This window comes from Zonotrichia albicollis, chromosome 16, assembly GCF_047830755.1.
Source record: "Zonotrichia albicollis isolate bZonAlb1 chromosome 16, bZonAlb1.hap1, whole genome shotgun sequence".
Classification (NCBI taxonomy): domain Eukaryota; kingdom Metazoa; phylum Chordata; class Aves; order Passeriformes; family Passerellidae; genus Zonotrichia; species Zonotrichia albicollis.
Window position 1 is genome coordinate 518798 of NC_133834.1, and position 16731 is coordinate 535528.

Below are 16731 nucleotides of genomic sequence, written 5' to 3' on the forward strand. Positions count from 1 at the left end.
AGAGATGATGGAAAGCCAGACAGCTCAAGGTCATTTGGCCTTGCTGGCTGCGCAGCTGATGTTCCGAACCCTGGAACAAACGCCAGCCACTCTATTTCCAGGGCTGGAGCTGCCAGAGCCGGTAACTGGCATTGTTCTCTGGGAGAGCAGTGCCCACAGCAGGGCAATTACTGGGACAGGACAGAGGAACCCGGCGGGTCCTGGTCCATCCAACCTGTTCATTCCAGCTTCCCTTGGAGATACTTCTCAAACACAATCCCGCATTCCACTCCTGACATCATGGCATGAGCTATACTTGTGCCGGTTAAAAATAAAAATCCCTTTTGTTCCCAAATAACAGAACACGAGGACATTTGGGAAAGTCTGACCAAGTCCTGATTGAACAAGAATCTGCCATTACCTCTCCTAGCAAGAGGCAATCACTCCCCTGTACAATGCTGTGCCCTCAGCAGTGATTTATGGTTCCAAGGAGGTTTGTACATGTTCACTGTTCTGTTGTGAGGAGCTGACGTCTCCCACTTCGCCCGAGATGCTCGGGATTTTAGCCCCAAATGTGTTTGCACAGCAGCGCTGGGCTGAGGGATCCCAGCCCGTGGCACACACCGGGCTGGTCCTGGGCTAGGAGAATACAGAAAAGGGGGGATGTCTCTCCAGCCCCCCCCCCGAGGGATTAATTATGGGATCAACAGCAGTCAGCGTGCAAGACACATAATATTGAGATTAAGTAATGAAATCACAAAGCACATACTAATCACCGTGAAAATCACTGGGGACAGCTGGGCTGGGAGGACCCTGGCCCCTCTGAGCTGCTGCCTCCCAGCCCTGAAACAAACAGAAATGCTGCTGCCATGTTTATTTCATTCTGTCATTTTATAGAAACATCGCTCATTTCTCCTGGAAAGAGATTATCAAGGTCCAGATCAGTCCATTGGTGGCCCTGAGCTCTGCCCCCTCTGTTTGAAAATCAATATCTTGTCTAGTCCACACTTGACAGGCTCGAGGTGTTCAAACTCCTGCCAGCAGCAGGCATGGGAGCAAACAGCTGTGAAGGGAGGCTTTTTTCAGAAAAAAATAAATTAACATAGAACCAAAGAATCATTCAGGTTGGAAAAGCCCTCCAAGATCATCGAGTCCAACCGTTTCCCCAGCACTGCCAAGGCCACCATTAACCCCTGTCCCCAAATGCCACATCCACATGGCTTTTAAATCCCTCCAGGGCTGGGGATTCCACTGCTGTTCTAGGCAGCCTCTGCCAAGGAAAAAAGATTATAGGATCTTTCTAAAACAGCTTATAAAACTGTTTCAAAACACTAATGCACCTCACCTGCATTTATTTACCCATGTCAAAAGCCTGGCACCAGGAACAGTTGGCACCAGGGAAGGTAAAGCATTGAGGTGACAAAGGGGACAAGGGGGAATGGCTTCCCACTGCCAGAGGGCAGGGTTAGATGGGCTATTGGAAAGAAATCCTTCCCCAGGAGGGGGGGAAGCCTGGCACAGGTGCCCAGAGCAGCTGTGGCTGCCCCTGCATCCCTGGCAGTGCCCAGGCCAGGCTGGAGCAGCCTGGCACAGTGAAGGTGTCCCTGCCATGGCAGGGGTGGCACTGGATGGGCTTTGAGGTCCCTTCCAACCCAAGCCGTGGCAGGATTCCGTTCCCAAGGTCCCTTCCCAAGCGAGTAACTCTGTGATTGTGCGAGGTCCGTGCCGCTGATCCCGGGCTGCGTTTGCCGGGAGCCGGAGCAGCAGAATCAGGCACCATTCCCCGGGATGCGCTGGGAGGGATCAGAGCAGCGCTCCAGGGAACCGGGACCGGCCGGGGAGCGCTGGCGGCACGGGAGGGCGGGCCCAGCCGGGGCGGCGGGGCGGGCCGGGGCGGGCCGGGCGGCGGGGCCGGGGCCGGTGCCGGTGTCGGCGGGAGCGCGGCCGGAGCCGCACGGGCGGCAGGTACGGGGCACGGGGGGCCGGGACAGGGCGTGCGGGGGGGGTGCCGGTCCCTCCGGCCGAGACCCTGCCCAGGGATGCCCCGGCATCTGTCAGCGCCCTCGGGCATCCCGGGCAGCGCGCCGGGCCCCAGGGACCGGCTCGACGGGACCGGCCGTGGTGGCTGACACGGCTACACACCCGAGCTCACCCGGTCTCTGCCTGGTCTGGCAGCAGCGGGGCAGGTTTGCGTGCTGGGCAGGGGTTTGGGGTGTACCCGGCGTGCAGCAAGGGGTAGTAACTCGGATTTAGCCTTTATTTACCCAGGGGTTTCCTTTAATCTCCCTGATAAAAGAGAATGGGAGCAAACCGCATCTTGGTGGAGTAGTTCAGTGTTTGGTTTGGAACTGGAAATGTGCCATCTCCCCCAGGATGGTGCTCCCAGTGGGGCAGAGTGTGCCCACAGCATCCCAGGGGATGCAGTCCCTGGTGCTGGGGGTTTGCGCCTCTTACTGTCCAGGATTCCTTGCCCAAGCAGCCAAGTGAGCTCACAATGTGACCCTCCTGGCACATGAGGAGCACGGCTTGTGATTGTCCGAGAGAGAGGGACAGCATGGGAACCACAGGTTCGTGGATTGGGTTGAGTTGGAAGGGACTTCCAAGTCCACCTCGTTTCACCCCCTGCCCTGGGCAGGGACGCCTTCCACTGCCTCAGGCTGCTCCAAGCCCTGGGCTTCCCACCCGCCACGGAAGGATTTCTTTCCAGTATCCCATCCATCCCTGCCCTCTGGGAGTGGGAAGCTATTCCCCCTTGTTCCCCTTGTCCCTCCATGCCTGTCCCCAGCCCCTCTGCAGCTCTCCTGGAGCCTCTCCAGGCCCTGGCAGGGCTCTGAGCTCTCCCTGGAGCCTTCCCTTCTCCAGCCCCAGGAGCCGCAGCCCGGCTGCAGAGCAGAGGGAGCTCAGGCTGGGCAGGGCAGCGGGAGCAGAGTGCCTGGCACACACACAGAGTCGGGCAGCGCTATCTGAGCTGCAGACTGTAAATACTCCTGAGTGCTGCGCGCCTGCCCGTGGGCTGGAGCCCCGGAGGCGCCTGCGTGGGCTGGAGCCGTGGGCGGCGGAGCTGGCACTGTGTGCCCTGGCCACTGTCCCTGCACCAGCAGCACAGGGCATCTGCTGGGAGCTCTGACCCCACCTTGAGACAGGCTTCTGGCACAGGTGCTCACTGGCACGTGGCTGCTCCACTTTTCCAACTGCCAACCTGTAAACTTGTGAGGTAATAAAAGAAATTCCTCTAATTTGCCAAAATAACCCCTAGAGAGTATAGATGTCTCATTTAGGAAAACTAGGCTTTTCCCTCAGGGTTCAGGGGAGATGGCAGATGAGCAGCTGGTCATCAGAGGGGAGTGACTGGTGTGTCTCAGGAGAGAAAGTGCTGAGCAATCACAGTGTCATCAGGCTGGTAGTGTCAGCGTGGTTTTGCTGCCCATATCTGACCCTGGAGCTTCCAGGAGTGGGGCAAGTTTTGCTCATGACTTTATTTCCTTCAAGTGGCAATTGCCCTAGGAAAACCCCAGAGGAGATTCAACAGAGTCAACAGGATCATTTCGTAATGTGGGAGTGTGATGTCACTGTGAGGTGGAGGAGTTTCACCCAGGGTGATGCTGGGATGAGGCAGGGCTGGATCAGCTGCTGGAGACAGGGAGGACACGTCCTCAGCACAGAGAAACCCCACTGGAACCGGGAGCAGGTTTCTCCTAGGACGGCTTTGGTCATCCCAGGGATGCAGGTGCTGCCAGGAGAGGGGCCTTGGCACCCTTGGCACACACGGGGGCTCACAGCCCTGGCTCAGCTCGGGTGACCCTGCTGTGACCAGGGCAGCCCGGAGCAGAGCAGGGATGTAATGCAGGGCTGGCTCCCACCTGCGAAGGGTTCGTGGCTGCTGTCTGTGGAGGGGATGGCCCCTCTGTGCCCCCAGCCCTGCTCAGCTCCTGCTCCATCGCTGCTCCTCCTCCTCCCTCCCAGGGGCTGTGGGAAGGGGGCGCAGTTGTCAGTGCACGGATGGAAAGCGGGTCCTTACACCCCTCATTTATCACCTCTCTGCTCAGGTGCAGCCTGCTGATGGGGCCGAGCAGGACCCACCCCAGGCTGGCACCAAACGTGGCACCAACCCTGCCCTGAGCAGCTCTGGGCTGAGCTCTGAGCACTGTGCCAGGGAGGAGCCCCCAAAACAGGGCCTTGGGGCTCACCTGGGGCAGCTTCCAGCTGTCAGCAAGGAAGGAGCTTGTTTGGAAACACTGGAAATAAAGATAGGAAGAAAACTGTTAAAATGAGAATATACATCGCAAAAAAAGTCATCTAGGCATGTTCAAATGCAGCTTTTGCTCCTTGCCATTTCTTTTATTCCATATAAAAAGGAATAACTTCTCCCAGCACTGGCAGGTTGATGAGTGACCCACAGAGACTGGCACACAAGTGGGGTCCCCCTGTGGCAGGAGCCAGTGTTTGGTGACAGCAGGGACAGCCGAGGGCACACAGCTGGCCAGCAGCAGCCAGGCAGGGGCTGGAAACTGCAATCCACTCTAAATCTGTTACTGGATTTGTTAAAAGGCAGAAAGTGTTTCCTCGTCGGCCTCGCTGGGCTCCCCAGATGTGAAGCAGCTCTGAGGACGGTAAAGCTGAGGCTGGGCTTGCTGTGCCTCGGGCAGGGCTGGCTCACTCTGCAGGGCTGGGGCAGCACAGCCCGGGGCTCACAGCCCACCGCAGCCTGGGCACCTCGGCACAGACCACGGTCACCGCCCCCCTCTGTGGTATCTGCCCAAAACCCAGCCAGGCTCTGCTGCAAGCCGTGCTCCCTCCATAGCAGAGCACCCCAGGCAAGGGCAGGAGGAGCCTCAGTGGCACGGGCATGGAGGATGAGATGGGGAGGCTGGGGATCCGGGGGTCCAAGTCCCGGGACACGAGTTCCTTGGAGAACAAAAGCTTTTCTATAAGAGTACAGCCTGCCCTCGGATCTTAGAGGAAGCAGCTGGGGTTTGTTCTTCCCCAAGTCCTCTCCCACAGAGGAGCACCTACCTCTATCATCAGAGGTAACAGGCATGCAGTGAAAACCATCACCCCTCTTTGTGTCGTGCAGCGAGACTTCAAAATCTGTTGGGTTTATAGTGTTATCAAACTCTCTGTGTGCTACTCAGGAGAACTTGCAAATCTGGCCAGCACATCAAGGAATCGGTATCACCTTCTTTATTTTTGAAAAGTATGAAGAACCCACCTCCTTTCACTCCCCAGGGCCCGTGCACACCTCTGCTGCCTTCTTTGCTCACCTGCAAGTAATGCTGTGTCACTCTCATTCCTGCCCTGCCGAGTGCTGCTCCTTGGTGAACTATTGCTGCATTATTCTGCCACTCTTCCTCCCGGGATGGGGCCTATTCCCAGCATTAATCTTTAACTCTGCTCTCCTGCAGCTTAAATCTGACAAATGTTCTGAGTGCCTGCCTCAGGTTCTTTTTGAAATCCTGCCTCGGGATGTTAAGATTTAGTAACACAGATTCTAACCTTAAAATAGTAGCACAAAATGTTCTATTTACTCAAAAATGAATGCCAAGTATGCAGCATCCCTCACCACAGCAGAGGAGTGGGGGGGCCATACTGATAATATCTGACAGACAAAGGAATTTGGTAGAAAAAAACAATCTGGTGTCCCTCCTCCAGCGGGCAGCAGCCCTGGACAGCATTCCTGGTCCTGGGAAAGGTGCTGCTGCTTCCAGCTCCTCTTCTTCTGTCCCTCTGAAAGCTGGTTGTGCTCTAATACTTGCTACTTTAAAGAAAAATTGTCTCAGACTCCATGCAAGGTTGATCCCTGAACGCCGTGAGCCTGAGCTCTACCCAAGCCAGCTCTGCGTGTACTGCTTGGTCCATCTAGTGTTGGCTGAGGCTGGGACAGCATTCCAGCTGTATCAGAGTGCACACAGCAGCACCTGGGCAGGCATTGCCACACTGCAGGGCCCTGGCCAGGCTCGGGAGCCACCGGGCACGGCCACGTCCCGCAGCTCACTCAGCTCTCACTCAGCAAGAACCCAAAACGTGACAAATCATTCAGCACCTGTGGAGGTGCCGATCCCAAAGCTCTCCTGTGAGAGGAGGCTGGCTGCCATGCTGCTGCCATGGCATGACCCTGCAGAGCATCTGAGGCGTTACAAACCTGGGTTACAAACCACGGCCGTGCCATCGCAGTGGCCGCCCCACTCCTGCTGTGCTGCCCAAACCGGGCACCGGGTGTGGCACAGCCCCTGCTGCTCTCAGAGCTGCTCTGATGCCTTTTCTCCTGCTCGCAGGCAGCAGCATGAACCTGAAGAAGTACCTGGTGCGGGCGCTGCACCGCCTGCAGAAGGGCCCTGGCTACACCTACAAGGAGCTGCTGGTCTGGTACTGCGACAACACCAACACCCACGGCCCCAAGCGCATCATCAAGGAGGGGCCAAAGAAGAAATTAATCTGGTTCTTCCTAACGCTGCTCTTTGCATCCCTGGTCTTCTGGCAGTGGGGGATCCTCATCAACACCTACCTCTCCTACAATGTCACCTCATCCCTCTCCATTGGCTTTAAGACCATGAAGTTCCCCGCAGTCACCATCTGCAACGCCAACCCCTTCAAGTAAGTTTTTCTTCTCCCAGTTTCCCCATGTGTGCCCTAACCCCTCAGAAACATTGCCAGTGAGAGGTACTGAGGGTCTGTTCCTGTCTGAGACATCACATTAGGAGCATCAATGGAGTCACCAGGTGTGCCTTAAAACAAATAAAGAACCATATGGAGATGAATGGTTCAGGGCCAGAGGAGGGTTCATCTCCCTGCCAGTTCTCCTGGGCTTCACAGAATCCCAGAACAGTTTGGGTTGGGAAGGGACCTTCAAGTTCATCTCATTTTGCCCCCTGCCCTGGGCAGGGACACCTTCCACTATCCCAGCCCTGTCCAGCCTGGCCTGGGCAGTGCCAGGGATGCAGGGGCAGCCACAGCTGCTCTGGGCACCTGTGCCAGGGCCTCATCACCCTCATGGGGAAGAGTTTCTTCCTAACACAGTTTCTGTACCATATCAGTCAATCCAATGAAGGTTTTTATCTCCCTGCAAACTTTCCTCAGCTCGTAAAAGAACCAAATTCAGCTCACCTTTCCCAGCCAGAATCAGTCTCTCCATCTTTCCCCACAATTCCTTTCCTTCCCCTTCCTTGCTGTGAGCATTCTTCTCATTGCTTATACTCCAGTCACTGAGAGCTGGTTCCACAGTCCTGTCTGCCATAGAGACAGAGAACTGAATTGTGATTTCAAAGGAGTCACTGATTTTCATTAGAGTTGCTTTAAATCTATCATTGTTTTAAATCCATGCAATAGTGTAGCCCAAGGCAAGAGGCTCCCAGCCAACACAAGAATTGCTTAGGGGTAGTTTTTCCTCCACTTGCTAGAGATGTTTTGTGTAAACTGTAGTGAATTACTGAACTAGAACCAACGTGGCCCAGCACTGGTGTGTTCAGCCCTGCAGCACTCCCTGTTTATCCTCCCACTGCTCTGCCCAGCTGCAGCCTGCCGGGACACCAGGGTGTGAGCTGGCCGTGCTCTGCATGGGAGCTCCCCTTGTCCTGCAGTAAACTGAGGCACTCTGAGGTGCCCAGGAGGGTCCGAGCCAGCAGTGTACCAGGTGAGCTGCCTCGTGTCCCCGCTCCCTGGCACTGCTGTCCCACTCCCCGTCCCGCAGGTACTCGGAGGTGAAGCCCCTGCTGAAGGAGCTGGACAGGCTCATCGAGGCAGCCCTGGAGAGGATCCTGCAGCCCACACCAGGCAACAGCACTGAGAACACGTCCCTGCCACTCAACCTGGAGCTCTGGAACCAGATCCCCCTGGTCCTCATTGATGAGCACGACAAAGACAATCCCATCATCCTGGACATCTTTGAGACCAACCAGACTGCTGTGGACAATGAAAATGCCACAGACAGCAGAGCCAATGTGAGCAGTGACACTGCTGAGGGCCACCAGCTCTATGGGATGAATGGAACCATGGACAATGAAACCACTGAGGTGAACCAAACCACTGCTACACCTGCCCCGGCCAACACCACGTTGGAAGAGAAGAAGTACAAGCTGGCAGTGAAGCTGGTGAGATGAGAGGGGTCCCACAGCGGCAGCGGGCAGAGATGAGGGATGGGTGCCTCGGCAAGGATGCAGCAGGGAGATCTGTGTCCCCTCCCCACTCTGCCCTGGGGCTCTGCTCTGGCTGTGCCAGGTCTGGGCACTGCCTGTGCCTGCAGGCTCCCAGGCACCTTCATCCCTTCCTGGGGTCAGGCACCCAAAATGCCAAGGAGAGGCTGAGGCTGCTTCCCCATCCCTTTCCTGCTGCAGTCTGCAGTGCAGAGCCACAGGGTGATCCCGGAACCACTCACCCCTGCTCCCATGGAGGCTCCAAGGACCCTGCAGGGCAGACCGCGGAGACTGGGGAAACTGCAGCCTTAAAGAATTGGTCCAAAATTGACATTTTCTGTTAACTTGTGGGGTCACCCTGGGGATGATATATGACCTGCCCAGCAGGGAAACGTCCCTGGCTGTAATGACAGCCAGCTCAGAGTGACAGCCAGCTGAGTGTGACAGCCAGCTCAGTGACAGCCGGCCTGTGGCCCCGTCAGGCTGAACCTCTCAGTCCCTGGAGCTGCAGGCAGGGCTGGCGTGTGGGTGAGCAGGTGGGGAGGGGTCCCCCATGGCCCTGCCGTCCCCAGGCTCAGGCTGCCTGCTCTGTGTCCCCAGTGCAGCCACCAGGGCTCTGAGAACTGCACGTACAGGAACTTCAGCAGCGCGGCACAGGCGGTGACCGAGTGGTACATCCTGCAGTCCACCTCCATCCTCTCCAAGGTCCCGCTGCACGAGAGGATCAGGATGGGCTACCAGGCAGAGGACATGATCCTGGCCTGTCTCTATGGGGCTGAGCCCTGCAACTACAAGTAGGTGCACAGGAGCTCCCTGCTGCCTTCTGTCCCTGCAGGAACGAACAGCACGTGGGTTCCTTTCTCTTTTTAACGTATACATCAGCTTCTAATGAGCTTGCTGCTGATTCTCAGCTCTAACAACGCTTCCCAGTGTTGGGAAGCACAGCTGCTGAGCTGGGCCCACCTTCTGCTTTATGTCACACCCCTTTAGTCTCCCCAAGAGTCACAGTTTTCTGTGTATGATTCTTCCAGGAATTTCACCCAAATCTACCACCCAGACCATGGTAACTGCTACATCTTTAACTGGGGCATGGATGAAGAGGCTCTGAATTCTTCCAACCCCGGGGCTGAGTTCGGTAAGGGAGCTCTGCAGTGGAGGAGGGGGCTGGAGTGGCAGATATGAGGGCTCTGTCTCTTGGTGCCCTTTTCTGTCCCTCAGGACAGACTTATGATTCCTCTGTCACTGGAGCACTGCACCAGGGAACAGAGGCTTTCCAGAAGGGGGTGAGCCCCAAAAGGAAAAAGTGCCACACAGAAAAAAGTGACTACAGACATGAAGGGCACCCTCAGGATGTTTGAAATATCTGAGGCAACACCTGACTGTTGCCAGCTACTGCAGTTCTGGGCATTCACCACCACAAGTGTTCCTCCCCAGGTCAGGCTGCCGTGGCAGCCAGACCCTGGCTCTTCCCAGGGAACAGGAGAAGAAAGCAGACTCCCTTTTTTCCCCAAGCCTCACCTTCCCATGCAATTCCTGTTGTGTTTTGTCTGGTGATCCAGGGCTGAAGCTGATTCTGGACATCAGCCAGCAGGATTACATTCCCTACCTGTCCTCTGCCGCTGGGGCCAGGCTCATGCTGCACCAGCAGAAGAGCTTCCCCTTCCTCAAGGACCAGGGCATCTACGCCATGGCTGGGACAGAAACCTCCATTGGAGTGCTGGTGGTATGTGTGGCATTCCTGGGGTGCAGATTGTCTGAGAATAATGTTATCTGATGGGAGCCAAACCAAGTTTGCTTTCAGTCTTGGCTGAACTGGCTCAAACCAAAGGAGACAAGGTACACACCTGTCAGGGGCTGGAGCGCTTTATGGAGGATTTTATGTAACTGTCCTGGCAAAGTGCTTGATTGAGGCCGGGATTCTGGGCTCGGGTCACGGCTGTCTCTTTCTGCAGCACGTCAGAAGGGGCTTTGGCAAACCCTGAGCAGCCTGGGCTGCCCGGATCCACCCAGGGAAGGGGCTGCAGCCTCCTCAGCTCTGCCAGCCCTGACTCTCATCCCTAGCAAAGCCAGTGGGGAGCACGGGATTACAGAGCTCTGGAGAATGGCACAGGGACCTGTGGAGAAGAGATAAGCACAGTGTGGTGTCTGGGTTTCTCTCCAGGACGAGCTGGAGCGGATGGGCTACCCCTACAGCGACTGCACCCTCAACGGCTCCGACGTCCCCGTCAGAAACCTCTACAGCCAGTACAACACCTCCTACTCCATCCAGGTAACACACCTGTGCACCGAACAGCACTCTTCAGGAAAAGTCATCAAGGCACTTAGATCTTTGCCTATCATGTAGAGTACTGGGGAATCATAAAATCATAAAACCTTTCAAGATAATCAAATCCAAGTATCAACCAGCACTTATAAAACATGTCCTCAAGTGCCACATCACATGATTTTTGAACACTTCCAGGGATGGTGACTTCACCACTGCCCTGGGCAGCCTGTTCAAATGCTTTACAACGTTTTCCATGAAAAATTTTTCCTCATATGTGATATAAGCCCTACATGGTTCTATAGAAAGAGTCATTGAGGCTCTGAGAAACTTCTGCTGACAATGAGACAATGTCCAAGTGACACTTCTCAGGAGCCTGTGTTTTGTGTACACAAGTGACATTTGCCCCTGAAAGGAGGTGAGTACAAAGCAGAGTCTCCCTCTGAACACTCCTGCGATCTTTAACTTTTTTCTCTTTGGGGGAATCAAGTCATTTTTCACCCTGAAAATGCAGCTGGTTCGTGCAGGAAGGGAAACAGCCCTTTGCTTCTTCATCACTCTGAAAATTGGGTGAGAAAGTTGAGTGTCAGTAAACCTTGCATCTGTAGAAAATTAGAGGGCCAGCATTAAGCAGAGGTTAATTTGTAACAGGCTGTGCTGGAGAGAGAAGCAGCTCTTGAGGGTGCAATGGGATAATAAGGGAAACACCCAAACCCTTTGGGCTGATTCACAGATGCACCCGGAGATCAGGAGGGCTTTGGGCTGGCAGTGGTTTTATATTTCTACCTTTCTGTAATATAATAACAACTGGACCACTTTAGCCAGCTTTTGAAGATGCTTGTATAAGGTTTAAGCAAACACTTGAGAGGGTTGCATTATTCCCTGGAAGTGCAAATGCTGACGGAGTTCTGTGCCCACGTAACTCCACTTCAGAGCCCTCTCAGGTAAACCAGGCTCTGCCAGCACTGCCTGGCTGCTCTGCACTCTGTGGGCCTTTCCTGTCACTCAGAAATTCTCTGCTTGTCCTGCCCACAACTGTTAAATTGAATTATCTTCTCACAGACTTTGCTATTGCTTTGTGCTGCCTCGTGCAGAATCCCACTCCAGGCTCGGGTGATGAACTTCACGCCTCACCAAGCTAATGGCAGTGCAGCAGCTGGAGCTGCAGCCACAATCCTCCCCAGAAGAGCAGCACCGACACAGAGATCATTCATTTCTCTGCTCTTTATGTTGGAGGATTTGGAAATTCATGGCCTTAAAATGTAAAACCAGCCCTTTGTCAGTGTTGTGTAAAGCCTGGAGAGCACAGCCCTGTCTGTGGTGGAAGAGAACATTTGTATTCCCTTTTGGAAGCTTGAATGTTACTTCTGTGAAGCCCTAAAATGACTGAGAAACGAGCAGTTTGCTGTGTGAGTGGGAGCGGGTGCTGAGCCCCCTGCATTGCCCACGAGGGCTCACGAGTGGCCAAAGAGCTCCAGTGCCCAGCGGGGCTGGCGGGGTCTGGGCAGCCCCAGACCCCCGTGCAGGGCAGGAGAGGGGGTTCCTGGGGCACGGGGGCTCCGGGGGCGCTGCCATCCCAGCAGGGCACGGCGCCCCAGGGCTCAGCCGGCTCTGAGCATCCCCCTTCCCTGCCAGGCCTGCCTGCGCTCCTGCTTCCAGAACCACATGGTGGAGATCTGTGGCTGCGGGCACTACATGTTCCCTCTGCCTGAAGGGGTCAGTTACTGCAATAACGAGGACAACCCAGGCTGGGGTAAGAGCTGCTGGGGGTGTCAGGGGCTGGGTCTGCTGCTGTCCCTGCAGCTCCCTGTGGGATGTGGCCACCTGGGCCAGTGCTGGGAGAAGGGGCCGCATTTGGTCCTGGGGGCTGGGGGAGCCCTTGGGCACCAAAGAGAGAGAACACGGGGTATCATCACTCCAGGCCTCTGCACCCAAAAAATTTGGGTCCCCTGGCAGGGGCAATGGAGGATCCAGTGCTCGCCTGGGGTAGCACAGCTCTGTGCTGGCAGAGGCCAGGGCTGTGCCAAAAATACCAATCCTGGGCAAGCTGGTTCTGTGAGAACTGTCTTCAGAAACTGACAGTTTATTTTTAATTTATTAGTAAATTGCCTGAATGTTTTGCTCAAGTTTCTCAAGGAAAGGAAAGATGGCAAATCTGTGCTGCATGGTCATACCTAATATTTGTTTTGATAAATGGAACTGATATACCTGAGTAACTGGGTCCTTATCTAAAGAAATACTTTAATTTTGTTTTCACAAAACAGCATATTGCTATTCCTCACTGAGGTCCAGCATTAAACAGCGTCAGATCTGCATTGACTCCTGCAAAGAAACATGCAAGTGAGTACCTGAGCCTGATCAGCAACCTGATCTGGTTGCTGTGGAGGTGGAGGATCCTTCACTTTGTCTCCCATCGGTCCTGACTGTCCTGAAAGGGCAGCAAACCCTGCAGGGCTGGTTTACTGTGGGAGAACTGAAGTTCCAGGGGCTTCAGAGGAGGGGAAATCTCCACACTAACGCTCTGCCTCTCCACTCCAGTGACACCCAGTACAAAATGACCATCTCCATGGCAGACTGGCCATCAGAAGCCTCTGAGGTAACCCCCATTCCTTGGCTTGTGACAGACTCTGGTGGCTGCTGTCCCCAGGCAGGGGCACTGGCTGTTCAGAGCTTTGCTGAAGTCCATGTTTCCCACATGAAGACCAGCAGCAGTACCAGGGCATGAGGCAGGGAGGGACCCCAGGGTGGCTCCTCCCTGCTGGGCTCTGCCCTGGTGCCAGCCCAAGGCTGAGCCCACCTTCCCCACCCACGCAGGACAGGGAAGGACCCCCTTCCCACCCTGTGCCCTGCTGAGGCAGAGCTGCCCTGCTCAGCCCCACGGTGTGCCCTCCAGCTGCACAGGGTGCCAGGGCTGCCTGGCACGGGGCACCGCACCTGCTGGGCTTGTTCTCTTCAGGAGCACAGGGTGTCTCTACTCTTTGTGAACAGATTTTGTTTCCCTAGGACTGGATTTTCCATATTCTGTCTTATGAAAGGGATATGTCAACAAATGTGACTCTGGACAGGTGAGTGAAAGGAACAACCACTCTATCTTCTCTGCTGAGCCTGTTAACATCAGCCTGACACGAGCCCTGGCTCCGGGCCAGCGCGCGGGTGCGGATGGCAGCGAGGATGAGGTTTGCAGCGTTCACCTGGGACACACAAAAGGCAGATCCAAAAGGCACTTCGTGCATGTCATCTGCTCTCCAGAGCTGCAAACTGGGCTAGTCAAACTCAAATGTGCAGCAAAGTAAAATCAGCCTTGAGGACAGTTCCAATGTCATTACATTTGTCACTCCATACTGATGTCTTGGTGTCTCTCTGTCCCACAGTCAGGCTGGAGCAGAGGTGCAGGCATTGACAGCCAGCTCCTCACTGAGGTGGATTTTGTTCTTTACAGGAATGGGATCATCAAGCTGAACATTTACTTCCAGGAGTACAACTACCGCACCATCTCGGAGTCAGCTGCCACCACGGTGAGTGCCCATCCCAGCCCTTCTGGAGGGCAGGCACAGGAGCCAGCAGCTGGGACGGGCAGGGCTCAGTGCCCTGGGGCACAGCCTGTCACGTCCCTCGAGGCTGCTTCTTGGCACACCTGCTCAAATGCAGTGGATGAAGCCACCCCTGCCTGGTGGCTCAGAGCCCTCAATTCCTTCCCCCACTCCGCCTCCCGTCCCTGTCCCAGCCCTGCAGGGCAACACCAGCGCAGGAGAGGCCCCAGCGGGCAGGTCCCGGTGCAGGGGCATCACCCACATCAGCACTGGCGCACGGGTGATGGATCCGGCTGGGGCACATCTGGGGGGCTCACTCTGCTCTCCTCCCACAGATTGTTTGGCTGCTGTCGAGCCTGGGAGGCCAGTTTGGGTTCTGGATGGGGGGCTCGGTGCTGTGCCTCATTGAGTTCGGGGAGATCATCATCGACTCGCTGTGGATCACCGTCATCAACGTCATCAGCTGGTGCAAGGGCCTGAAGCAGCGGCGGGCGCGGGCGCGCTACCCCGACGCGCCGCCCACGGTGTCGGAGCTGGTGGAGGCTCACACCAACCTGGGCTTCCAGCACGAGCCCGTGGGGGCCCCGGCGCTGCCCCCCGAGCCCGGCACGCCCCCGCCCAACTACGACTCCCTGCGGGTGCAGCCCCTGGACACGCTGGGCCCCGACAGCGACGCGGACACCGAGTGACCGCAGGGCCCGGCGGCCCGGCCGCGCGCTGGGCAGCTGTCTGGCCAAAGTCAGAGGGAATGAAAAGCCCAGGCTGCCCTCTCCTATGACTGATCGCTGGCAGGAAGCTCTGCCCAATAAACCCTGCAATAAACCTCACAGAGTCAGGCTTTGGCTTTAGTGTGTAGGGCTTGTGTACATCAGTATTGCTGTAAAATCGTGTCACTGTTTCTCATCACCAGGTGGGTGGGAAGCAATTCCAGTGAGCAGAGCAGGGTGGTGGCAGGGAGAGGACAGGATGTCCTCACAGTGGATGCAAGGCCCTGGCCTGGTAGATCACAGCACCCTAGAAGAGTTTGTGTTGGAAGGGACCTTAAAAATCTCTCATCCTACCCCCTTCTCCAGCGCTCTTGGCTGCTGTGCCATACCATGGGACCAAAGCTACTTTTGACCTCTGAGGCTGCAGAATTTCCATTCCCAAACAACTGCAATGGAAACTGAACTCTCCCTTCACTGCTGGAGCCCCTGGGTGCCCTGTTGTGCTGCTGCCCAGGGTTTGTAGCACTCACGGTGCAGGTGGGCACTGCTGATGGTGTGTGCCAAGAATACGACTCCACAGAGACTCGGGTGGGAGGAGGCACCAGCCTGTTTATTATCATTCTTGCAATAATAAAAAGTTGATTTAGAAGTTGCCTTTAGCTTCCCTGCTGGCAGTGGGGTAGTGCAGTGCTGGGTTGATGGCAGTGGCTCGCAAGGAGAACACAGGGTGCTCACTCACCCTGACATGGGGCAGCTGGGGCCTTTGGCTGTGCCTGTGGGGCTGAGCACAGTGGGGCAGGAGCTCACCTGTCCCTGCCTGGCTATGGGCCCCAGGAGCTTTCCCAGGAACCCATCACAGCCCTCGGGGCCTGGCCTGGCTGAAGTACCTCTGCAGAAGTTCAAGAGGAAGCACAATCCTGTGGTTAAAGCTCACACCAGAACACGCTGTTCTGGGCACGGCGCCCAGCGTGGGACAGCTGCAGAGAGGGGCTCCAGGATCCCTCTGCACGGCAAGAGCCCCAGCACAGGGTGCTCTGCCGCAGGCTGTGGGGCACAGCGTGCCCAGGGCCCCTCCAGCCCCTCGGCAATGGTGGGGACAGGGGCTGATGAGCACCAGCAGCAGGACAGAGGAACTGGGGGACGATCTGACAGCTGAGGTGCCACCAGCACAGCTGACTCTGCCCCACACAACAGAATGCTGTTCAAAACTCACTGAATCCCGGTTCAGGGAGTACCTCCTTCACATGTCCACACTCTGCCCCAGCCCTTTCTCCCCCAGCTGGTTCTCATTTGAAGGAAGAAGGACCAACAGCCCCCAAACACACTGCTCTTTACAGAACTACCCCACCCAGGCAGAGCCTGAGCCCAGCAAGCCCCTAAACCCACCAGAGTGCCAACAGGGCACATGACAGCAAAAACATCTGTAAAGGCAGAGGAATGCAGCCCTTACAAGCTGTCCTACACTTTTTCTGTCTCCTGAAAGGACCATTTCCATCTCTGGGCACCACAAACACACAGCACAGCCTCCTTTCCCACAGGAGAGCCTTGTAGAGTGATGGCACTTGATCCCATACCACAGCTGAGCGGGAAACAAGGCCCTGACATCCTCCCCTCCTGAATCAGTGCTCCCTGTGTGCAGTGCCATCCTTCGCAAAGGCCTCCAAAGGATAAAACAGTGAAAAACCAGAACATATTTCCTAGAACATGGGGAATGCCGAGAGCAAGAACCTGGGCATCACCTCTCACACTGTCACCAACAGGTCCTGGGCTGGGCAGCAGGTGCCAGGCTGCTCACCGTGTCCTCATGACTTCAGCCCCAGCTGGCTGCCAGCCCAGGCCAACAGCAGCAAAGGAACAGCCCAAAACCCTCCCTGGCAGCACTGGGGCAGGGGAAGGCTGGGAGAGGCACGGCCGGTGAGCTTCACCCTCCCTGCCGCAAGGTGAAGGGAACAGAGTGTTCTCTGCAGGACAGGGACAGCTCACCATTCCAGTCACAGCTGGCTCCTGGACGTGTCTGACATCTCATAAAAGTGGGCAGTGTCCCCAGCGCCTGGCTCCAGCTCCGTCCCAGCCCGGCTCTCCCCAGCGCAGCCCGAGCCCAGCTGAGCAAAGGGGATTGCAGCTGC

The 16731-nt window shown here is 56.1% G+C and overlaps 1 protein-coding gene across 1 annotated transcript; it reads left to right on the forward strand.

The window, feature by feature from the left end:
* The first annotated feature begins 1871 nt into the window (after window positions 1–1871).
* SCNN1B (sodium channel epithelial 1 subunit beta) lies at window positions 1872–14725 on the forward strand. Its single transcript, XM_014272337.3, has 13 exons — window positions 1872–1944; window positions 6252–6570; window positions 7664–8063; window positions 8706–8899; window positions 9137–9240; window positions 9665–9828; window positions 10267–10374; window positions 12004–12121; window positions 12633–12708; window positions 12907–12964; window positions 13372–13433; window positions 13808–13883; window positions 14234–14725. Exons 2-13 carry the CDS (start codon window positions 6260–6262, stop codon window positions 14585–14587), a joined length of 2025 nt encoding a protein of 674 aa, XP_014127812.2. The 5' UTR covers window positions 1872–1944; window positions 6252–6259; the 3' UTR covers window positions 14588–14725.
* The last annotated feature ends 2006 nt before the right edge of the window (window positions 14726–16731 follow it).